General features: G+C 36.7%; 1 protein-coding gene across 12 annotated transcripts in view; it reads left to right on the top strand.

Annotated features, from left to right (window-relative positions):
* Window positions 1–25,081, top strand: part of PICALM (phosphatidylinositol binding clathrin assembly protein) — a 134,193-nt gene extending 109,112 nt beyond the window's left edge. For 3 of the 12 annotated variants that reach the window (XM_066248627.1, XM_066248645.1, XM_066248699.1), the window contains 8 exons: window positions 621–752; window positions 845–875; window positions 1,057–1,156; window positions 3,962–3,985; window positions 5,706–5,765; window positions 7,115–7,219; window positions 22,354–22,456; window positions 23,719–25,081. In XM_066248627.1, the coding sequence (XP_066104724.1) occupies window positions 621–752; window positions 845–875; window positions 1,057–1,156; window positions 3,962–3,985; window positions 5,706–5,765; window positions 7,115–7,219; window positions 22,354–22,446 (545 nt within the window). In that variant the 3' untranslated portion in view covers window positions 22,447–22,456; window positions 23,719–25,081. The remainder of the gene's footprint in view (window positions 1–620; window positions 753–844; window positions 876–1,056; window positions 1,157–3,961; window positions 3,986–5,705; window positions 5,766–7,114; window positions 7,220–22,353; window positions 22,457–23,718) is intronic. The other 9 variants (XM_066248669.1, XM_066248650.1, XM_066248719.1 and 6 more) reach the window with 4 other exon arrangements.
* The last annotated feature ends 692 nt before the right edge of the window (window positions 25,082–25,773 follow it).

Raw genomic sequence — 25,773 nt, forward strand, 5'->3', positions numbered from 1 at the left:
TTTCCGTTTCTCAGTATGTAATGTCCTAGTTTACTAGATGGTTCTGTGCAATGGAGCATAGTTTTGCAATTTCTCAGGTATAGTTTAGGTTAGCTGGTTTTAGACCGAACCAGATTATCTAATGGTTCATTTGCTTCTAATTTACATATTTTACATATACCTTACATTCTCCACTTTGAAGGTACAGAGCTATCTATATTATTTCTTGAAATAAACTTTTCTCAAAATTTCCAGAGATGTATTTTTACGTACATTGCTTCAGGTATAAGTAAGTCTTAAGAAAATTTTGTTAGATAAGGGAGAGGATTGCATTTCATTCCTTTCTCTTTTATAAAAGGAGTAAGAATAGTTTATTTGAGTGCTTTATTTTTTATCCCCTTTAACTTTAATGTCATTTGTCATGAAATAAAACAAAATTATTGCTGTCAAAGCAAATACAGCTTTCTCAATCAGTTCACTTAAATGGTGAATACTTCTTTTTCCATTTAACAGCTTGTTTAGTATTCATTTTTTGGAGGACTTTTTTAGTAAACAAGGAGAAAAGGCAAATGCCTCCTTTAGAAAGCTGTAGCACTATAAAGTTCCTTACAAATCCTATTTCATCTGTTTGTAACTTTAAGGCTTTGATGAACTAGGTGGACTTCTCAAACCAACAGTGGCTTCTCAGAACCAGAGTCTTCCTGTTGCCAAGCTTCCACCTAACAAGTTAGTATCTGATGACTTGGATTCATCCTTAGCCAACCTTGTGGGCAGTAAGTATTCTTTGGATTCTTTAATCTTAACATAAGCTGTTTTATTTTTTTTTTAAGCCTAATTTTTAAATGCTTTTTTTTCCTTGTCTTAGATCTTGGCATTGGAAATGGAACCACTAAGAAGTGAGTTTTTTATTTGTATTCATACCTGTGTGCCGCTTAGAGGTGGATTTATTTGGCTTTCACCTCGAAAGTATGTGTCAAGATGTCTTCTACATCTAAAATGTTCTGTTCAATTTAAATATATAATAAGGAAACTTCATAATAACAGACATTTAATATTCTCACTTATATTTATTTAAAGTGATGTAAATTGGAGTCAGCCAGGTGAAAAGAAGCTAACTGGAGGATCTAATTGGCAACCAAAAGTTGCACCAACAACTGCTTGGAATGCTGCAACAATGGTGAGTTGGAAAAGCTCATGACATACTAACATGAATAATTTAGGTAAATGTGTATGTAACAAAAATGTTTTGACAGTGATAGGCATAAATGGAAAGATTGTTATTACTCAGTTTTAGAACTGTAACTAATTTGTATTTCTTTTAAGGAGCAGTAGTGGACTATTTGTAGGTATATTTTAGTAGCTAATGTTGGTTTAAAGGTTACTTGTGTTAGGCATATTTTAATAAGTAATATGTGGTTTTATTTTATATAATTTTCAAATTAACCTTAAGTGATAGTAACTGTGATTGTCCCCATTTTACAGCTAAGGAAATGGAGACACAAAATTAAGTACTTATGTCCAGGATCATAGAATTCTTGAATGATTAGGTGGTTTTTAGAACCCACATAACCTAATCTCAGAGGATATGCTCTTGATTACTACTCTCTATCACTGGTTTCAAGTTTATTATTCATTTATCTAGGACATAACATCTTTCTAATCTCATTATCGGTAAAGAAACTATATTTGCTTGGCTTTTATTAATATTGTCATATAATTTATAGAGTCGATTCTCTTTATTTTCTGCACTTATGTTCTTAAAGTCACCCAAACACTGAACCATTGCTAGGTTTACATACACATACATATTTTTCCCAGCAACGGCTCAATGTTTAGTAATTCAGGGTGACTTTAAGAACATAAGTGCAGCAAATCAACTGCTGCCAGTGGACAATCAGCTGTGTGGTTATAAGTACACACACACACACACACACACACACGGACGCACACGGATGCACACACGCACATCTTACCTAAATTATAATCCTAATTCCTAAAAAAACCTTACTCTGGTCGATAATATTTTTTTAAATTTTACAAAAGAGAAAATGAGGTTTAGAAGTGTTAAGTGACTTGTCTGAGGCCACCTCTGTAACATCCCAGAATTGAGCTTCTAGTTCTGTCCAGCTTGCCCCAGAGCCAGAACTTCTTGCTTCTTATTACTGCACTGTTCCCTCTCTCCTACATTCTATGGTCATCTTCATCTTGCAGCTGAAACAGGGCAGAACATCGACTTGTTCAGCCTCAGCTAGGATTGAGTACGCAGAGAGACAGATTGTTCACCACTCTACACATGTCCAGAGATGACCTCAAAAGCATACGAGCAATGATTTTTCAGATTATAAATAAATTTTAGCAAGTAGATAAATTTGCAAATATAAAATCCATGAATAATGAGGATTCATTTTATAAGCTAATTAATTAGCATTTAGTACTGAAGAAGTTCTGTTACTGTATTCAGTTACTCTAAGAGGTAGTTATTTCAGAGTAGCATTGTGGCTGTACTCCTATCGTTATTCAGCTGCTGTTTATCATCCCAGTAAGTCTTCCTGGGTCAAAGAAAACCAATTTCTTCTTGTGGAAAAATTTGAAACATGCTTTCCTGTAACAGTATGCTAATAGCAGCAATTTGACAATACCAGCTACACATTGTGGCTTCCTGTTGTTATTAGAGACCCCTATTATCCTTGTTATAGCCACTTGTTATTAAATCACTTCCATAGCATTGCCCTGTTTTGCTTAGGTAATCATAAAATAGTGTGCTGATAAATTTTGTGGGACGTTATCTTTTATTCTCAGTCTTCATAAATAGAACATAATACTGATTTAAGCATCTTTTTAAAGCAGTAATTTTTCCCTGATAGTATTAACTACCATCACCAATAATAAAATCTTGCATTTAAATAGTTTAGGTTTTTGTACCTACACAGGCATTATCCTGAGTCTGTAAACAGACCTCTTGGGGGGTGTTTGAGCAGATATCATCCTCGTAAGGATGAAGTATATGATATTTTTTTTCAAGTGCAAAGCAACTAGAAAGATTTAAATTGAAATCCATCCCTCTGGCTCTGAATTCAGTGTTTCCCCCACTGCAACACACCTTACTGACTAGGGATTGGGAGGAGGTGAAGTTAGTGGATTTTATAGCATCAGGTGTGAATTATACTGTACATTGATAATATATGAGGAACAATATAAGTCCAAATGCTGATATGAAGATACAATGAATATTTTCTTATTTTGTATTGAATTATTATTAATCTATATGAAATATTGGGAATTTGTAGATAGCACATCACCTAAGATTGACTAATGTAATAGGCATCCAACCATCTAGGATTTGTATGTAAGTTGATAAGAGCATATTTATTATGGTGCTATGTTTTATATAGTGATGTGTATCATCTCAAGATTTTGTTAAAATATTTGTGTGTATGTATTTTATAGAATTTCTTTTGAGTGACTAACAATAGGGCTGGTGATGTGATTCACTACTTAGGTAAACTGCTTCTGGTGACATTTCTAACCTTTTTATTAATCCTTAAACACTGTCAAGGTTTAAAATATTTTTTAATTTAAAACAAATTCTTTGGTATTTTATTAAAATATATAATGATGTCATACTACAAATTCTTGTAATTATGCTAGCTTTTTTTCTGTGATAGATGTTAGTGCAACCTGGTTGATGGGATGCACTGAATTTTGTACTGTTTGCACTACTGATAGATTTTATGTTTTAATGACACTTGTAGTCAATAAACTATTATGTATGCAAGGGAATAATACCAAAGACTGTTTCCTTTGTCAACCTTGATAGTGTTTTAGTATAGATGTTCTTCCATTAGATACTGGAACTACAAGGGATTTTAGGTAGTTAGTGAATGTACATGTGAACTAAAATGCTCTCTGTATTTTGTTGTGTAAGTACTTGTTCTAATCCAGTGTTATTGCATTATGTAATTGTTCTCCCTGGGAAAAACAGAATGGCATGCATTTTCCACAATACGTAAGTGACCAAAAACTAGCCTTTTTGCAATAAATTGGCATGCTATTAACCACTGCTGTAGCAGAATCTCATAACCTTTCAGCTATTGTTTTCACATTCAGATTTTCAATGTGCCAGAAATTCTTCCTAGCATCTACTGATTTCATGGGTGTGTTGCAGATTTGATTCTGATGGTGGCATGGGAAATATAAAATTTTTTTTCTTGCTTAATATTCTGCCATTTGCTGCCAGATGGCTGGGTGTCTGTGTGTGTATCTGTGCTGCCACTATGCACTTGATGACTTCTGAATGAAGGGAAATGTTGATTGTGATAATGTTGAAAATAACAATTGCATGAAATCTTACAGGCTTCTGCTGTACTTGGCAGTTTGTCTACTGCTCTTGCAGCTCTTGGTTTTTAAGTAGAGAGAGACCAATAAGTCCTACATGCTCACCCAAATACTAAACTTTTAACTATTCACTTTAGTTTGCTTCATTTACTTCTCATGCGTATGTTCAAATTGCCATATGTTTTCAGTTTTGTTTTTTTTTATGTTTCAGCAGTGTTATTGGTCTTTCACCTGTATTCAGTTTTAGTTTCATTATAAGGTAACACACACAGGGAATGTTGTTAAGACAGCAAATATATCAAAAATGATTTGTGGTCAGAAGATACATTTACAGATCATGAGTTGAAGTAGGAGAAAGAGGAAAACTTAAACATCTTAGTAGTGGGTGGCTATTTTAAGCATTAAAGCATACAGACTTAAAAAATGTATTGCTCTTCTCATTTGCTGCTTTGCAGAATATAGTGTAAATAATTTATGGAGTCAATACGGAGGAATTTTAATATACATACTTTGTGTAAGAACTATGTGCTTTATTGAAATAGTCATACCCATAGTGGTTTGAAATCTTTGGGGTTCTTTGAAAAAAGTGAGGTCTTTAGAAACTAACTTTTTGGAAGATCAAATTATTCATTGAATTGGGATTTTTTTTAAGAGAGATTGAGAGAGAGAGAGACATGAAGGGAGAGAGATGAGAAGCATCAACTTCTAGTTGCAGCACTTTAGTTGTTCATTGATTGCTTCTCATACATGCCTCAACCACGTGCTCCAGCACAGCCAGTGACCCCTTATTCAAGCCAGCGACCTTGGGCTCAAGTCAGCGACCATGTTGATCATGTTGATGATTCCATGCTCAAGCCAGATGAGCCTACACTCAAGCCACTGACCTCAGGATTTCTAACTTGTGACCTTGTATCTCAGGTCGATGCTCTACCCACTGCACGACCACTGGTCAGGTGATTTGGGTTAATTTTTTTGCTTAAAAGCTGAAGTGCTCAGGAAAACATTTAATAATATTACTTCTTCTGAGTAAACATTTTTCATAATAGTAGTAGACTTTAAAATATTTTTCAAGTAATAGACTTTAAAATAGACTGAATGTTTTTTAAAATCTGAAGATATTTGAAGCTATAAAAGCTTGTTGAAATCTTATATCACCATTTAGGTATCTAAGTTTAAATGTTTTTTTTCTTTTTAATCATTCTGCTTTTCTGCTAATTGCAAGACACCTTTTTTTTTCATTGAGTAGTGACAGTTATTAATGGTCACAAGTGTTACGTTTAATCATAGCTGTCTTAGCAATTCTTTTAGTGGAACTACAGCTATTATTTCTTGAGCTCATTTGACACACAGGAGTTATTCTCCCTTGTTTATTTTTTCTTTCGCTATTTCAGGCACCCCCTGTAATGGCCTATCCTGCTACTACACCAACAGGCATGATAGGATATGGGATTGTAAGTATTTTTCTATTTAGTTTTTGAAAATAGACTGATTTATATTTAGCATGCTTTTATTACAAATTTAACTGCAAAAAAAACTTATTGCTATTCATACCCTTAGTACCTAACACAACCTGTGTGTACCAAGGCATTCATTGACTTTATAAGTATTTCTAGAATAGTCATTATACAACAAATAACATTTATTAATGTTCACAGTGGCACTTGGCTTATTTTTCTATCATAACTTTGAGTATTTAATGAAGTATAAAATGCCTACCAAACATTAACTTGAAGTCTTTGTTGCTGTGACTTTATATTAATGCCAAAGCCAGAAATTTTTTTCTATAACAGTGGTTGGTAGATAGAGTACAAAACTGCCTTTTAACCTTTAAGCTGGCCACAGTCCACATTCTTAACTCTTCTAACTCTTCATAAATAGACCCACTTAGATGAGGAATGGAGGTACTGGGTTCAACCCCCTGTACATGCTTGAGGAGCTGTTGCTGATAGGAGACAGCACTGCATCCCTTGGTATTGCTGCAGTGGCTCCTGTGCTACTTCTTCATTTACGTCTTATGAAAGTAAGATGTAAGATTCCTGCATGTGAAGACGTTTCACAGCTTTTGGATTGGTGCCATTACATAAGAAAGGAGTCTTCACAAAAACTCAGGCAGTGAAGTTAAAGTGAGAAGTTCTCTCTACAAATAAGAGTCTAATGAAAAGGTTAAATAGAATTTATAGAAAGTTAAGAAAAATACCATGGAGTGGTAATTTTTAAAGTAAGAGATGGTCAGTTGAGATTCTGTTTTCAGTTAGTCAAGAATGAACTCTTACCTCGTTGTATAAATTTAAACCTCATTTTATTCTTCCAAAAAAATCTCTGAAATACAATGAAATAACCACAGAGAGGAAACCTCTTCAGAGAATCAGCTGTATTCACTTGTGATTGATCACTTGCATGATGGCACAAGAACTTTATTTGATTACAAAGACAGTTTACTTTGAAATGTCGTAGTCATTTTACTGTTTTAGGTGCCCCTATATCTAAAACTGGCAAATTTGAAAACATTTTGGTCTAATTTGTCTGCTATACTGTAGTGAGGTTTAAATTTCATGCAACTCATTGTATAGAAAAATCTAAACTTTTATACAAACTCTAAAAATGGGCACATTAAAGACTTTTATACCAAAATACTCTTTAAAATTTATAGCTGCCAGTCTTACTTGCATTTACAGTAGTTTTCCCTTTAACTTAAAGCAAATATAGTAGTAATTTTCCTCCCTATCATTCTTCTTGTTTATTTATAATAAGGGAGATATCAGTCAACATTCCTTAACTTGAAATTTTTCTATTTTTTTAGCCGCCTCAAATGGGGAGTGTACCTGTAATGACACAGCCAACATTAATATACAGCCAGCCTGTCATGAGACCACCAAACCCCTTTGGCCCTGTATCAGGAGCGCAGGTATTCATTAATGTGCTACGTGTTAACTTTTAATGTGCTTGATGTGGAAGGAATACAATGCGAAAAAGTCTTTTTATACAACTTAATATCATAATAACTTATACAGCTTAATAACAAAATATTAGCATTGTTCTCCTTCATGGTGAATGTTGATTTGCTTTAGTTTTTTAGGAATATTGATTATTTGGAAGGAAAAGACAAGCAGATTACAAATATAAAAGATGAAAAATTGAAAGTTTACAGTTGGGGAATCCATAGGATGGATTTTTTTTCTGAGGTTAAGGAGCCTACTTTCTCTTCCGGATTCTGGCATGGATCTCCTTTGTAAACCCCAGAAACACTGAGCTCAGAGCTTCAGTGCCTTGGCATTGGCAGTGCCAGTGCAGTTGGTAATGGACTTGTTATTCTTTTTCCCCTTGAATATATATAATGCTACATATGTCAGTGTATATCGTGTTTCATTGCCAGAATTAGTTTGTGTTGATCCAGTTTGAATCTAGTCCGTATGTGTTTCTTAGACTAGTGAAGCATAGGAGAACCTTTGATTTTTCAGCCTTTCTAAGTGTTGAACTCATTTTAATAAATTGGCACTTCGGGGAGTAACAGTAACTGGGAGTAGTTTTTGAATTTAGTTCTTATTAAGAGGTAAAATCCATGTTCTTTGCAATTTATATATTTCCCAGATGCCTCTTTTCTTATGTTCGTTAGAGTGACTTTTTCCTTCTGATTCTTAATCAATTAAGTATTTTACAAAGAAAAGAACTGGGAGTCAGGGTAATTGATGCAGTTATTCTTTTCTAAATCAGTTAAATTTTTTGCATTTGTTTTCTATAAAATGGGTTATGGATATATATCATTTTTCTCTCTCCTGTCTTTTGCCAGCAGTACTTTTTAAATACTGACTTAACTAGCTGAAGATACAAACTACATTTTGATAATCTTTTAAGATGTTAATGATTTCCTTAAGTATTGATGTAGATGTTTTCTTGAGGTTACCATATTTCCCATGTGTAAGACACACCTTAATTTTGGGGCCCGAAATATGAAAAAAGTATTGCATAAAGTTATTGAACTCAAGTTTTATTCATCATAAAATTCATACAACTCCTCATCACTGTCAAAACTCCCATCCATTAGCTTGTCCTCATCTGTGTCTGATGATGAATCACTGTCTGTCTTCATATATTGCCTTGTCCTCAGTTCCATCTATGTCATTTTAAATGCCACACTTATGCTACCACTATATAAGATGTACCCAGTTTTTAGACCCCAAATATTTCAAAACAGAGTGCATCTTATACATGGGAGATATGGTATCTTGTCCTTTAGATTTTTCTTTGTTCTTTTAACTTCAGATATATATCATTTATTTTTAAAAATTTGTTTCTTTGCTGTGAGAGACTAAGTGATAAGAACTTAAATGTAGTTAAGAAAAAAAGCTATAGTTCAGAGCTATAAATTTACCAGGAATTGCTGACTACAGAAGTTTTTTCCCTGATGTGTGGCTAAACCCTGCACCCTATTGGGATGTTGTCTTGCAAGCTCCTGTCTCAGAAACAGAATATTTTTTAAGCTTTTTTTTTTTTTTTTTTTTTTTTTTTTTGTATTTTTCTGAAGCTGGAAACGGGGAGAGACAGTCAGACAGACTCCCGCATGCGCCCAACCGGGATCCACCCGGCACGCCCACTAGGGGCGACACTCTGCCCACCAGGGGGCAATGCTCTGCCCCTCCGGGGCGTCGCTCTGTCGCGACCAGAGCCACTCTAGCGCCTGGGGCAGAGGCCAAGGAGCCATCCCCAGCGCCCGGGCCATCTCTGCTCCAATGGAGCCTTGGCTGCGGGAGGGGAAGAGAGAGACAGAGAGGAAGGAGGGAGTGGGGATAGAGAAGCAAATGGGCGCTTCTCCTATGTGCCCTGGCCGGGAATCGAACCTGGGTCCCCCACACGCCAGGCCGACGCTCCACCACTGAGCCAACCGGCCAGGGCCTGGAACCTTAAGCTTTTGAATGCTGTCTGACAGTTACCAAGCAGTTTCACATGCATTGTTTTACCCTATTCTCAAAATAACCTTTAAGGTAGATGGGCTTAGTATCTCTATCTTGTTTTATAGATTAGAAAAGATGAGACTTGGAAAGATTCTTTAACTAAATAACTAGTGAAATGCAGTTTATCCCCAGAAATTCCCAATCCTGGTCCAGTGCTCACTGATACCACACTATGTCTCCACTGATCTCTATGGCTGGGGCAGTAGCACTGTCTTCTTTTTATCAGAACCATACTTTCTCGCGTTTCCTGCTAGATTCTAACCGCATTTATACATCCAGGATGTAACTACTGTAGTTGTCAAGAACATTCTCTGCAGTTCTGGTTAACATTGTCAACCTTGGAACATTTTATATTTTTCTTCTTTTTAATATGGTTTAAAAAGAAATCTTAGTAAAATTCTACCTTTAAAAACATTGCTGACTTTTACCATCTACTCTCAACCCAGGTTTTATATCTTGTTGCCTGTAAAATCCACATAACTCATTCACGGAAATACCCCAAAAGTGCAAGAATTTCCATTTGAATGAAAAGAAACATGACAAATGCCTTAACCTTATTGCTTTATTCCAGAATAGACTAGAATGAGAACATTGGGTAATACGTTTTTAGTTGAGAAGTCATTTTGAAATGAATTCTTATTGCTTAATATTATTGATTGAAAAGAGCACATGAAGGAATCAATTTGAGAACTAGAAAAAGAAAATCCTATGGCAGTGGATGGCTTTGGTCTCCTAACATATAGTGATTTGAATCGGTTGAAAGTCAGAATCTTGAATCTTATAATGTTGACTTCGGGTTCCTTTCCCTGTTTGTTCTCTTTGTATCTCATCAGAGCCCCACTAGTTCTTCCTTTGCTGTCATTAGATCCACCTTCTTGCCTTCTACAGCTTTCACCGGGATTTGAACCCATGTTTATTTTACAAGTCTCCCTTGTGTTCCTTGCTTTTCTAATTTAATCCATTATGTAGAGACTTGAACGACCTTCTGTAGCAGTATTTGTAGCATCTTATCTCTATATTCTAAAATCTAAGGAAGTAAATCTGAATATAACTGAACATACAAGACATTCCCTCAACTTTTCTAATGTCTTAAAACTACCTCACAAAGTCCCTTGTAAAAGTAATCATGAGTAAACAAAGGTTCTTCAGTTCCCATGCCTTTACAATTTTCAATAAGTATCCAGTATTCTGCTATTTGTCTTTTCCAGAAGTCCTTCATCGGTCATAAAAATGTGTTTACTCTTTATGCATTCTTTATTCATCTCTCGTTCCTTTCCAGACTTTCTGAGATCTGAAATTTTTTCCTTATTCTGCCTTATTTTTCTTTATGGAACTTATTACCTGATACCTGTCTCTGTCTGTCTGCTTACACATCTCACCATCCAGTCTTATCAAGAGACTTTTATACTAGACTGTAAGCCTTACAGAGGCAGGCTTCTATGTGGCTTTAGTTCTGTGTCCCTGGTTCCTAGAATAATACCTGACTCTTGAAGAGTTTTTGAATAGTTTGTCAAACAAGTGAACTTTTTGCTTTACCTCTTTAATGTGCTACCAATGAGCTAATTGTTCAGGGCCACAAATTACCTTTTCATTGTTCTCTCTCTTTTTTTTCAACTGGAATTCAAAATCCCTTGAAGGCAGAAGACATCTCTTTGTACATATAAAATAAATGATAGTTTAAATGTAAAATGAAATCCCATCAAAGTAAAATCTTTTAATTAAATCCCAGTTCTGTAGCCATTGCCAAAAATCTTTCCCTGCTCCTTGAAGTGTTTTGGAAGCCATTACTTCCCTAGGGCATAATTTATAACTCCTGTTCTCTTGCTTCCTCACTCTTAAAATCAGATTAATATTTTTGAGAGCACTCCAGCCCTCCCAGATATGTTTATTATCTTCTTGCTATTTAGTGTTCTGTATTCTGCATTATTATCTAGGTTATTCTAAGTGTTGTATTAGTGCTTGCTAGTGAGGAAGTTTGCTCTGTGTTTTTAGGAAATTGTCTTCGTTATAACTGCAGTTTAGTATTAAAATTATGCTTTCTATACACTTAATCCTTTTCTCCATGTTTTTGTACTGGCTTATTCTTTATTAGATATATTGAGCAATGCTAATTGCTTCAAGATGGGTATTAAGTTCTTCTATTTCATGCGTAACGCCATGCTTTAAAAAAAATGTTGTACAGCCTGATCAGACAGTAGCGCAGTGGATAGAGCTTCGGACTGGGATGCCGAGGACCCAGGTTCGAGACCCCGAGGTCGACAGCTTGAGCGCGGGCTCATCTGGTTTGAGCAAAAAGCTCACCAGCTTAGACCCAGGGCGCTGGCTCGAGCAAGGGGTTACTCAGTTTGCTGAAGGCCTGCAGTCAAGGCACATATGAGAAAGCAATCAATGAACAACTAAGATGTCGCAATGCGCAACGAAGAACTAATGATTGATGCTTCTCATCTCTCCATTCCTGTCTGTCTATCCCTGTCTGTCCCTCTCTCTGATACTCTCGCTGTCTCGTAAAAAAAAAAAAATGTTGTACAGTAGTGAATCCTCCTAGATGTTTGACTACATGGAAAATACTAGATTCCTGTGGTTAATGCTTTGCCTTTTTTTTCTCTCTCTTCTGTGCTTCTTCACAGTTTGCTCACTTTGTGATCTATAGTTGTGGGATAATAATGTGTCTGTTTATTAACTTGGAGAGAATGAGGACTCTTACATCTTCTCTTCCTGGTGTTTTATATAAATATTTCTGGTAGTTGCTAGTATATAAATTGAAATGTCCATTGCTGAACAATAGTTTGTAAAGTCTTTCTGCATTGCACTATGATAAAAGCTATTATGTTATACTAAGCATGAAGAGAGTTAACTTAGTTTCAGTTTTCTTTTGAAAGTCACTGTGATGTGAAGTAACATTTTTTAAGGAGTGTTTTATAAGTCAGTATAGATGTGGAAGATCATTGCAGGGCAGGGTTGTTGCGCTTGTTATGTCCTGTACATTTATTTGTATGAGAAACTAACTGATTCCTTATTGATCTATTTTCCCAAAGCAATATGAAAACCACAGAGGGTCACATTTGGGCATTTGATTTTTAAATTTTCTTGATTGGTGTTGGGTGTGTTTTTTTTCTATGGAGGATGTGGCTAGAAACAAAACGATGGCTGTGTTTTTGTTAGTAATGGCCAATTTTAAATAAATCTGACATCAGTTAAGTGTATGAAAGGAAACAATGACTTGTTGTGAGGGCTTTTTACACTTCTAAATAGGAGTACTGTTGGCTTCTTAACCAAAAATGGCCTTCTTTATGACTTTCTTGTGTGTAAGAACTAATGGTTCCCTTTGCTTTTAGGCTGGTTTTATGGGGGGTTCTTACTGTCTTGGTGTGGGAATTGTGGGTGTTGGCAGTGTCTCTTCTGTCAGCTGACTGCCCAGCTGTATTCTCTGAAGGCCTTTTGCTCTGTCGGCAGTGTGTTGCGCTCATTCATCATTGCCTCATAGAAGATGCCATGAGGGAATTTACTTTAGGAATTGTACATACACCAGTCAGTAAAACAAAAATTTGAGGAGTTCTGTTAGGTGATCATTGTTAATTTAATAAGACAACCCATAGAGTAAGAACATTTTAATGGGATTTTGCTGAGGACGTTTTTTTGTTTGTTTGTTGTTTTATTTTTTTTAAAAGGACAGAGAGAGAGTCAGAGAGAGGGCTAGATAGGGACAGACAGACAAGAACAGAGAGAGATGAGAAGCATCAGTCATCAGTTTTTTGTTGCAACACCTTAGTTGTTCATTGATTGCTTTCTCATATGTGCCTTGACCTTGGGCCTTCAGCAGACCAAGTAACCCCTTGCTCGAGCCAGCGACCTTGAGTCCAAGCTAGTGAGCTTTGCTCAAACCAGATGAGCCTGCACTCAAGCTGGTGACCCCGGGGTCTCGAACCTGGGTCCTCCGCATCCCAGTCTGACGCTCCATCCACTGAGCCACCGCCTGGTCAGGCAGGACTTTTATTTTTAAAGGTAAAAACTCTTGTTACCTTAAAATCAAGAACATATTTGTAAAATCTTGGATGACTGTGAAGTTCTACAAAATCTTCATGATGAACGTCAGTGACCATAATGTCACTGAAGTGTTTTGGAAGCCATTACTTCCCTAGGGCATAACTACTATAGCTCCTGTTCTCTTGCTTATTCACTCTTAAAATCAAATTAATATTTTTGAGAGTACTTCAGTCCTCCCAGATATGTTTATCTTCTTGCTATTTAGTGTTGTATGTTCTACATTATTATCTAAGTTATTCTAAGTGCTATAGCAGTGCTTGCTAGTGAAGTTATAGAACACTGTGTATAAAAAGCACCAGGGCTATGTTGACTCTTAACAGTTACTGGAGAAGTCTCTTTCTAAAAGTCTCTATTCTAACTATTTTCTTTATGTTCAGTATGGCTATAAATTCTAGCTGAGCTGAGTTGACATTAATTGGGGTTGCAGATTTTTGAGAGAAAGCAAAACACCAACCTTGGAGTCGGCAGGTTTGCATTTGGGTGTTATTGGTGTTGTAGGGCTGCCATAAGAAAGTGTAAACCTTTTTTGATGGCTTAAAACAGCAGAAATGTATTCTTTCACAGTTCTGCAAAATTAGAAGTTTGGAAATAAGGGTAATACTTTTTCTGAATCCTTTATGGAAGGGTCCTTCCTTGCTTCTTCCAGCTTTTGGTAGCTCCAGTTTTTCCTTGACTACAACACTTCAATCTCTGCTTCTGTCACATGACATTCTTCCTGTATCTCTGTCTTCTTGGGCCATTTCTCTCTTCTATAAATTATGACACCAGTCATTGAATTAGGGCCCATTCTAATGACCTCATCTTTATTTGATTACATCTGCAAAGACAGTATTTCCAAATTGTGTCACATTCATGGGTACATGGGGGTTAGGACTTCAACACCCATTTTGCAGGATGGGGACACACAGTTCAACAGGCTTAGCCAACTCCTCACTGATTTGGTGTTTCAGGGCAAGTTGCCTATGTAACTGATGAGCCTCAGCTTCTTTATAAATTGGCGATTTTACCTTGCATACTTTATATTTTTGCTGTCAAAAATATTTGTAGCCCTAGCCGGTTAGCTCAGTGGTAGAGCGTCAGCCTGGCATGTGGGAGTCCCAGGTTCGATTCCCGGCCAGGGCACACAGGCGAAGTGCCCATCTGCTTCTCCATCCCTCTCCCTCTCCTTCCTCTCTCTCTCTTCCCCTCCCGCAGCCATTGGAGCAAAGCTTGCCCGGGCACTGAGGATGGCTTGGTGGCCTCTGCCTCAGGTGCTAGAATGGCTCTGATTGCGGCAGAGTGACGCCCCAGATGGGCAGAGCATTGCCCCCTGGTGGGCATGCCGGGTGGATCTCAGTCGGACGCATGTCTGACTGCCTCCCCGTTTCCAACTTCAGAAAAATACAAAAAAAGAAAAAAAAAATATTTGTAATACACTTAGGGATGTGGAGGGGTTTTTAAAAATTAATGATTATTTATTATAAGGGACTTTTTGTTTTTAGAAGAAAATTCTACAAAGTTGCTTTATTTTTTTAAATTGCGTTTATTCAGTGTGTTTCCCTATTTTCAAATTCTGGCTTATTATATAATACAGTTTATATTTCTTCCCATGAATTACAAATTGTCTTGATTATAAATAATTCATAGTTAATTATTTTGACACCATAATTATGATCAGTATTATCTGACTGACACAGATAGACTAGGCTCAGTGGAGAGTTTTGGACAGGACAACCTAGTTGAGTATGGTCTACATTAGAGCCTGAGTCATCCACACGGGCTGGAGACTGTGGACTCGTCACAGGAACCAGACACATCACTCTTTAGGACTATATTAGTGACACCCGAATTGATTTAGCATTTGTAGAAGTGGTGTTACCCTAAGTATCAAGCTTTATTTTATAATAATTAAAATTTGTATTTGGTTCAACTTAGTATCGCTTATAAGCTATCTGTTTTGGGTGGGGAGAGCAAGTTTTTTTGTAAATGTCTTAATCTAAACTATCTTTTTAGACATTTTTGGTGGAAGACCAATACAATATGTAAGTCAGGTAAAATCAGGTAGCTTCAAGCTCAAATATGGAACACAGTTTGGATTTTTTTTTTTTAAATCAAACTAAAGTGTTATATTTCTAATAAACAGCAAATAAGTGGTGTACTGTAGTCCACTTAAATTGTTATCTTGTCTCATTCTAGTACCAATTAACATAAGCCTTAGCTTTTCCTTTTCTTTGGTGTTTGAGGGTAAAAAGTTGAAATTCAGTATGAATCAGCAGTGAACATTTTATTCAGATAAACTGAGCCAGGTTTTATGATTCCGATCTGTCAAATGGAGTTTTAAAAGAATTTCTTTTACCTCTGGAACCACTTCTGATATATGGAAGGTACTGTTTATTTTTAGCATAGGTCAGTTAATATTTTCTCCCATGAGTTTAGTAAATCTTGCAATCTATTTTTCTTTCTCCAATTTGGTTTACTTTAACTCTTTGTCAATTTAGGTTGCCATGATTCTGATGAAGTGACTTAAGATGCCGTTTTGGAGCCCTGGCTGGCTGGCTCAATGGTAGAGAGTCAGCCTAGCCCGGCATGCAGAAGTCCTGCGTTCGATTCCCAGTCAGGGCACACAGGAGAAGCGACCATCTGCTTCTCCACCCTTCCCCCTCTCCCTTCTCTCTACTTCTCTCTTCCCCTCCCGCAGCCAAGGTTCCACTGGAACAAGTTGGCCCCGGGCACTGAAGATGGCTCCATGGCCTCTCCTCAAGCACTAAAATGGCTCCGATTGCAATAGAGCAAGGGCCCCAGATGGGCAGAGCATCACCCCCTAGTGGGCTTGCTGGATGGATCCTGTTCAGGCGCATGCGGGAGTCTATCTTTCTGCTTTCCCGCTTCTCACTTAAGGGGTGGAAAAAAAGATGCCATTTTGGAATAACATATTCCTTCTGTTAACTGTTTTTAGTCATCGTAGGTTCTCAAGCAGTAGTATACTTTAGTTGTAGAGAGGTTTGGCTACAGCATTCTCAAAGAGAAGTGCTTCTAGATCACTGTCTAGTATAAGATGAATAGTATTTTGAGGGTGACAGGAGTAATGTTGGCATAACTGTGTGGTGTTACTAATAGAGCTCAAGATGGGGTTTTGTCAAGCAAAGCCCAAAACAGTCAACAGAGGCTTAACAGGACAGGCCCTCTACTTTATACAGGAAAGAAACCTTCTCTTTTAACCACACTTTACGGAAACAGCTAAGGAATAACATTCTTTAATATAAAATATTTGAACACTACACTATATATTTATATCTCTGTGCAAGTGGATTCAAATGCACCACTTGTGGCCTGACCATGTTCGAAACATTATCAGAAAACAACTTGTTATTCTGTGACTTGGTTTTATAGCTAATGTCTCTGGAATTCTATTTAGTAGAGCCATTATCTCTTAAATGTTTGCACAGCAATATCATGAAAATATTCTTTAACAGGTATCCTCAGTATATGTATGTTTATATATTCCTACAGCGGTATACTAGGTACATTGAAAACATGAAAAATAGAAATTTTAAATTAAAAAGTTAACAGAGGAGTTCTAATATTGTCTTCTAATATCCCACTTGGGAGACCATTTCTATATATAAAGCTTATTTTATCACCAGAGGAAAAAGCATTTTATTTTAACACATTATAGAATGCTTACTGTGTGTAAGTCACTGCTTATTGCTGAACAAAGACAGGTAAAATATGTTTCCTGCATCTGAGAAGCCTAAATGTGACTGTAATGTGGAAGCACTGTGACTGGTCGATGGTAGCACAGTAACCCTTATAAGAGAAACAGAGTGTTGAGAACACAGTACAGGAGCAAGAGCAGCACCGCCTCGATGACACTGAGCTGGGCTGCTTATAGTAGAATAGACGAGCATTTGATTGTAGGTGGTTGGGAGGGTTGAACTAATACATATTTGAGTGACTAATATATACCAGGCACACATATATTTGTCACTTTCTGGGTGACTTTATGTATGTTTTCATTTCATTTTTGAGATATCATAAAAGGGGATGTGGCTGTTAGGTCTAGATACTGTAAACCAGTGGTCCCCAACCCCCAGGCCACGGACCAGTAGTGGTCTGTGGGCCATTTGGTACCGGTCCGCAGAGAAAGAATAAATAACTTACATTATTTCCATTTTATTTATATTTAAGTCTGAACAGTGTTTTATTTTTTTAAAAATGACCAGATTCCCTCTATTACATCCATCTAAGACTCACTCTTGACGCTTGTCTCGGTCACATGATACATTTATCCGTCCCACCCTAAAGGCCAGTCCATGAAAATATTTTCTAACATTAAACCAGTCTGTAGCCCAAAAACGTTTGGGGACCACTGCTGTAAACTGCATTTTATAAAAGAGCCAGGGTTAGATTCAGTTCCTTGTTTCTATAAAACTGCTCCCAGGCAAAGCAAGTATACCTGTTTTTCTTTTATCAGGAGTAGTCAACCTTTTTATATCTACCGCCCACTTTTTTTTTTTTAATTTATTTTTTTTACAGAGACAGAGAGTGAGTCAGAAAGAGGGATAGACAGGGACAGACAGACAGGAACGGAGAGAGATAAGAAGCATCAAGAATTAGTTTTTCATTGCGCGTTGCAACACCTTAGTTGTTCATTGATTGCTTTTTCATATGTGCCTTGACCGTGGGCCTTCAGCAGACCGAGTAACCCCTTGCTGGAGCCAGCGACCTTGGGTTCAAGCTGGTGGGCTTTTTCCTCAAACCAGATGAGCCCGCACTGAAGCTGGCAACCTCGGGGTCTTGAACCCGGGTCCTCTGCAACCCAGTCCGATGCTCTATCCACTGCACCACCGCCTGGTCAGGCCTACCGCCCACTTCTTTATCTCTGTTAGTAGTAAAATTTTCTAACCGCCCACCGGTTCCACAGTAATGGTGATTTATAAAGTAGGAAAGTAATTATACTTTATAAAATTTATAAAGCAGAGTTATAATAATAATTACTTACCAAGTACTTTATGTCGAATTTTCACTAAGTTTGGCAGAATAAATCTTTATAAAACAACTTACTATAGTTAAATCTATCTTTTTATTTATACTTTGGTTGCTCCGCTACCACCCACCATGAAAGCTGGAATGCCCACTAGTGGGCGGTAGGGACCAGGTTGACTACCACTGCTTTAGATGTTGACTTGCTTCTTCAGCAAGGACAAAATGAGTCTCTGAAGCATTACCATTTGCAGCTTTGGTGCAACTGAAAAATTCAGATGTCAAAATGTGGCAAAGTTGCCTCTTCTCTAAGAATTTTAAGCACAGCCAGTGATATGTCAGAAGTTTATCCATAAATAGCCAATCCTTTCTTCTTCTGGAGGCTCTCAGTTGTACTAGGCTCACTTTCTGAGACTGCTGCTAGTTTCTTATCCTAATCTGAAATTTTCTTTCTTAGCTGTTAATAGTGTAATGAAAAAGTAACAATGATGTTTAGTGCATCAACAGAATTATTTTTTCTTAATTCTTTTTTTCTAGGTATGTTTGCCTGTTATGAAAGTTAACTTAGAATTTCTGTGCTCTGTCTTTTACTAAACACCCTCTATGACAAAAATTTTTTGCTGAGGAGATGAAAGCAAGAAGTTTTGGTAACGCTGGACTTATTTTTTCATTTTAATATTTAAAGGTTGAGTGGCATAGAGGAATTTCAACTAAGAGTTGCTGTCATCAATTACTTGTAAATTCTAGTATTTTTATTTTTATGTTACTCTTTTACTGCTTCTCAATATTCCATTTTCCTATAAAATCAGAAAGGAAGACTTAAGTATGTCTGTATTAGATTAACAAGACTGACCACTTTGTTTAAAAGGCATATTCAGTTGTGGTATTTATAGGTCAATTTAATTTGAATAAACTGATAACTGTATTACTTATTTTAGGTCTGTGGGAATTTTGATATAGAGAATATTGTTTGAAATAAATGTATAAAAGGCTATTCTTTTTTTAATGGCATATTTGTAGTAGGATTTGACTGAAATGGTCGTTTACAATCAGTCTTATAAAATGTGGTGATTTTATAATTAATAATAATTGGAGTTTTTTTGTTTTTTTTAATTCCTTATTCTCTAATCTTAGCAGCCCTGCATGTGCTTTTAGTTGACTCATAAGAATGATAAGAAAGGAGAGTCAACCCCGGGAGTTTCTGGGTCCTTCCTTGGGCTCTTTAAATCCTTGGCCTCTTGCCCACTAGGATCCTGTTGTTCCTTCGTTCTCTTTTGTTCTTCCCGCTTTCCTTGAGCACTAATTGGGTTGTTGCAGCATATTTTCTTTCCTTCTCTTTTCTCATTTACTCTCTGAGCTGACTATTTCTTACCCATGCATGGTGGGCCTATGCTTTGGTACAGGTGCCAGGAACCAGTGGGACCAGATGGTCAAGGGCTGCTGTGTGGGCCTGACCTTGACACACTCTACAGTCAGCCAAACCAGTCTGGGCCATACTCTTATCTGCTTCAGATCGGTATTGATGATATGAAACATAGTGCAGGAATTTTTTTTTTTTGTACTTTTCTGAAGCTGGAAATGGGGAGAGACAGTCAGACTCCCGCATGCACCCAACCGGGATTCACCCGGCATGCCCACCAGCGGCCACGCTCTGCCCACCAGGGGGTGTCACTCTGCTGCGACCAGAGCCACTCTAGTGCCTGGGGCAGAGGCCAAGGAGCCATCCCAAGCGCCCAGGCCATCTTTGCTCCAGTGGAGCCTCGGCTGCGGGAGGGGAAGAGAGAGACAGAGAGGAAGGAGAGGAGGAGGGGTGGAGAAGCAGATGGGAGCTTCTCCTGTGTGCCCTGGCCAGGAATCGAACCCGGGACTTCTGCACGCCAGGCCGACGCTCTACCACTGAGCCAACTGGCCAGGGCCTATTTTTCTCATGTTTTAATTTAGCTACATATTTAGGTGTGAAACGTGTACATGTAATTACTTTGCCAACATAAGAGAATAGTAAAAGTAGAGTTAGAAAAAGTAGTTTTCTCTCAAGGAAAATTGATCCTCTTCAGCATTATTTGTAAGTCTCTAGAACTTCTCTCTAGAAGTATGCTCATATGTGGAGATGAATAAAGTGTTCTCTTTGACCCTGTTCTTTGGGGGAGTTTCCTCTGGGGCTGTCAGGTCGTCAGATCACTGCTCTCATGAAAACATGTGATTTCAGAAGACATGTTAGTATGGGGCTCTCATAGGAAACCTATGATTTTGAATGCTATCTAAATGCAATAAGCAAGAGTTTTAACTACAAGTGAAAGAGAAAAATTGTTTTGGAGAGAAACCCAGTTATTCTTAAATTCCCTCCAGCTAAAGATACTGATGATCACTTTACTCAAAATCTTTTTGCCTTTGGATGGTTATTCATGCTTGGTCTGAAGGGGAGGAAGAGATGTCTTTCCAATTAAGTTGTACCTTTGTATGAATGATACTTGAATCCCCAAACCCAGACATACTGTCCTGTCCTCCCATCTGTATCTGATTTATAATTCCATCATCTTTCCCACTGTCTTTGAACATTTACTTCGGAGAACAAGGTATGGCTTAGGAAAATGACTCAAGCACTGATGTAACTGAAGGTGATTTCTAAACCCATGAGTTGATCTTGACATCCAAAACAAGAAGTTGCTGTACTTTCGATGTAGAATTTGCTGAAACTTACTGGTTATTCATTCTCCATAGTGTTTTTCTTAAAAAAAATAAAAACGTAGATCACTCTGAACCAATGAAGACTGATTTGAAGCTTGAAATCCTTTATAGGATTTGAATATTGAAGCATGAATTAAAATTATTGCCACTTAGTTGACTTTGATTTAGCATTCAATTGAACACCCATAAAAAAGACTGCTCATTTTGTAATAGCTCTGTGCTTATATGACTCCACAATCTTACGCAGATGGAGGAAATAATTACAAAGCTTATTCCAAACTAAAATGGCTCATGTTTGGTTTGAAAACTCCAAAAGTAGGTCCAATCAAGGAGATATATATATATATATATCTCCTTCTGTATAAATATATAGATATAGATATATATGAAATATATACAGATATATAGATATAGATATATATATATGGAAATGGAGATCTTGATTCATCAGGAATTGGTTTGCTTTGAGGGAATAACTAAGGTAATGTTATTGAGTTCAACAAACAGTCTATTTGCTTTACTGTGTATTCAAATTAAACGATAGGAGAAAATTCCAAAAATCAAGCAAACATATTTAAGCAGGAAGCAGAATTTAAATAAGAAATCTTAAATTTAATTCTCTATATTCTAGACAGTATGTGATGGTTAGACTGGGTCAGTGGTTTTCAACTGCCGGCCCACAGACCAGTTCCAGTGTGCCAGAAGTTTCATGCTGATCCACAAGAGTTAGCCACCCTGGCAATGATGTATGAGCGCCCTGGTGTACAGCATCAGGGTATTTAACTCTTTCATGGATCGGCATTGGTCCATAGGTTGGCAGTTGAAAAACACTGGACGAGGTCACCTCAAAGGTCACTTTTCTATCCCATAGTATACATATCTAGGTAACAGGCAGGAGCTCTGTGTGCAAATAGTGTGAGCACTGAGGGTATGACTTTCTATGTCCTATGAAGAAGTAAGGAAAAAATATTGCAGCTAGATGTATTGGGTCTGGATTGAGTCAGAGTTCACACAGCTTTTGACAGACTGGACGTAAGACGCAATCCTCCCTCCATTAAAAAAACACAATAGTGCACTTCATCCCCTTTCCCACACACACATAGAATAAAAGTCTTTTGGGTCAGCTTACATCGACCTTTTTGGGTAAAAGCTTTATTCCTTTGGAATTTCAGAAACAAAAATGTTTGTTTTCTGAAAAACACATGCCATTGGATACCCTTTAGCTTGACATGTGACTGAAATTTTTGTTTTAATAATTCCATTTTCTATCAAGGCTGCCTTTATATTTATTAAAGATGACAAAACAAAAACCACTTCTTCTTTCATTACATTTTCTGCTTTCATGTTCTGTCATTCTGAGCTGGTGTTTTCTTTCCCTCTCTCTGTCTCTTTCCCCCAGCTGTCGGCAGCGTCCAGCCCCTCCAGCCCCAGTCCTCACAGAGCTGCAGGAAAGGACCCCTTTGCAGAGCTCTCTTTGGAGGATTTCTTATAAATCACTTTAGGTATTGCTGCTTGTTGGGGGCGACGGGGACTTAAATCCTTTGTAAAAATGATCAAACATTAAGTACCATTCACTCTTCTCAGGGTCTTTAAAGGCCTCGTAGGTTCCCCCCTTCCTCTTCCTCCTTTGTTCCATAGGTGAAGAGTAAAAATGGGTTGAGATAGGACATAAAGACAAATAACTTTTGGAAAATATCTTTAATTAGAAGATATGGAATCAAAAGACCATTTCTCATGTTTACATATAAGTATCCACTGCTCACAGCAGATGGATGAGTTCAGATACCACCCTTAAAAACTGGCTGTTCTAGTCAGTTTTACAAGAATTATAAAGAACAACTCAATTTTACACATCAGCTTAGAGCTTGGTTAGGAGCATCTTTAGTTTTAAAGTAATGCTCAGGCTTAGTGGGAAGAATTCATTTTAACAATTTCTTAAAAGGGTATATTTTTAGATATCACTTTTCATCTAAAAATAGTAACATTTAAAAAACCCAGCTCATTCATTCATTCATTCATTCATTCATTCATTCATTTATCTTAGTTAAGGGCAAGTGAATCCTTGGGCCTTTTTGATAGACGAATTCTTCATGTGATCCACACTGTCTGTTTTTGCTGGAAGACAGTGTAATTTGTTTTTCTTGGTGCTATAGACCCCAGCTTAGTATACCTTCTAGATCTTGGGTTTGTACTCTTCTAATTTGGCAGTAGTTTATGAACACTTTAATTTCGTACTGTCTTTGGATGAGCAGTTTAATGGGTTTAAGAAGTGAAGTGTGTTTGTGAATAGTGACACCCAACTGAACAGTAGTCCTTTGTGGATGTTTCAGATTTTTTTTATATTAGTAAAGAAATGATTCAGTAAGCATAATATTACTGTTCCCTTAATTATTTCTACTTTTATGATATCATTTGAAACTAATGTTTCAAATTTTGCTTTCCTAAAAGAAATTTTACATGGAATATTTGTGTTCGTGGAGAAATCTTCTGAACTTGGCATGGAAAAGTTATTCATTTGTCTTCTTCCTTTCACCTCACCGGTTTTAGTAATTAGATATTTAGAAGGCCCTATAATTATGCTTCAGAGTTCTGGCGCATGATAAACTGATAATACTGACTTTGTTTTATAACCAAGGTTTGTGATAAGCATGCTTACTATGAAAACTTCTGAGCCAGTTGAATGGTGAAAGACACAAAGCATTTTTATTTGTGATATGACATCCTACAATGCAGTGAATTAATTTACCCCCCTTTTTTTTTCCAGATACAGTTTATGTAACTAGATGGAAGAGAATGGAATTATTCCAAAAAGACAAGTGCTCAAGCAGCAAATACTTACTTCCAGCAAAGTCCAAACTGCTGTCTCTAAACTCTTTTTTTCCATTAGAATGCTACAGTAACACAGGAGAGGCCCATGAAGGAAATTGGGACTAGTCTATAGGAGAACGTATTAATACAGTTTATAAAGCCAAGAATTGCCATGATTGCAGACTAAGATCTCTCTTTTTGGTGACTAACTCTTCAGTTCTGTCAACTTCTATTAATACCCATAATCAGTAACTTACGAAGAAAAGCCCTTGTTTGGAAAGTGTGAAATTTGTATTTGGAAAAGCTGTCTGGAGAGAAGAGCTGTGTTCATTACTATAATGCAACAGGACTTGTTGGTGGAATCAAAACCACAACTTTTAATTATGCAGTATCTTTCTTTTCTCTAGTCCTCACAGAAATAGTAACTAAAGTTAACTTTGTTTTTAAAAAAATTATATATTCAGTTTGCAGTAGACATTCCTTAAGTATTTGTATTTATTTATGATTATCAATTTACGTAACATTAATATTGTATCAAACCTCCTTATGAAAATGAGTATGGATGTACACAGTATGTTTGATTTTTATCCACGAGAATAAATCTGATTCAGAATGCTTTTCAGCTGACATACAGAGCACTAAATATTTTAAGGCAAGTCCATAGATCTGAATCACTTAAAAATTTTCAGTGTCTATGGGATTTAGGAAAGCATTATAAATGCATTAATCCTCATAGTCAATTCTGTGCCTAGGATTTTGCAAGGGAACAGTTCACTGACTAGGAAAAGCACTACATTTTAAATTCAGCATTAGTGCATTGGGAAGGAACTTTACTGCTTTGTGCTTGGCATGTCATTATTTTCCATTTGACATTAGGGCCTTTCCAAAATGAATGTGAGGAATTGCTTTCACTCAAGACTTTCCTTCTTTTCAGTAAAACTAGGAGATGTTATGGGGGGGTGGGAAGGGGACAAAATCCTGAACCTTTCATTTGGCTCATGCCATGTTATGATCATATACCTTTTAAATAAGAGGAAATAATATCTTTAAAGTTAATGTCTAGCCAAGAGTTTAGTTAACAAAGAAATAAACTGCACTGTTGATCGGTGCTTTGTGTAAATACATCTTAACATTTGGGTTGAGAGGGGCCTTAACAAGGAAAGCTTGTTGTAGGAAAGCAATTCTGTACATGAGTTTAAGCATACTTGTTGCATTGTCTCTGCAGATTCTATTTTTGTTTACAATATTAAAATGTATGTTAGCAAAAATGGGTGGATTTTCAAATAAAATACAGCTTCCACAAAACTTTTGTTATGTTATTCTGGTCTAAGGTGCAATTTCTTTTTTTTCTCTCTTTTTTTTTTAAATCATCAGTATCATTTCTTTGCTAATAAAAGTATATGCAGGTGATTATATTTGCTGATTTAACAAAATGTAAAGTTTATTCCTGTTTTAATTTCCAAAAAGTCCTATCTTTGTACTTTTGGTTACCTTCCAGGCTCTTACTGATAAATTGAACTACTTATTAAAGTTGTTCATTTTTGTCTTTCAATCAGATGCCTTTGGTCAGGTAAGTTTAAGGGAGAACATGCTTTGAGTTTGAATATTAATGCATGTGATTATGTCTGCCAGAGAAACCTCTGACTGTTAACCATGTTTCTTATTGAATAGTAAGTAGGATTCAGAGTACATAATAGAGGATTAAAAGCTTTGTGCATTGATAAATGTTTGCATATTTGCCATGGTTGGAAAAAAGTAGCCTTTAGTCAATATACTTTGTTATATTACCAGTTTTTAAGTTTCACAATTATTAAACCATATTCATATTAACTTGGAAATTGTACTTTTGTAAGTTAACATTATCACAGATATGATTTGTTTCTATTGGTGTTTGAGTGGATGTTTCCAGTGTGTGAAGATGCTTTGTAAATATCTCCATCTTATTTTTTGTTCAAACGGCTTTTGGGCTTGTAGTATAGGTAGCTATTATCTAGAAAAGGAACTTGTTCAG

The sequence above is a fragment of the Saccopteryx bilineata genome, chromosome 1 (genome assembly GCF_036850765.1).
Source record: "Saccopteryx bilineata isolate mSacBil1 chromosome 1, mSacBil1_pri_phased_curated, whole genome shotgun sequence".
Taxonomy (NCBI): Eukaryota; Metazoa; Chordata; class Mammalia; order Chiroptera; family Emballonuridae; genus Saccopteryx; species Saccopteryx bilineata.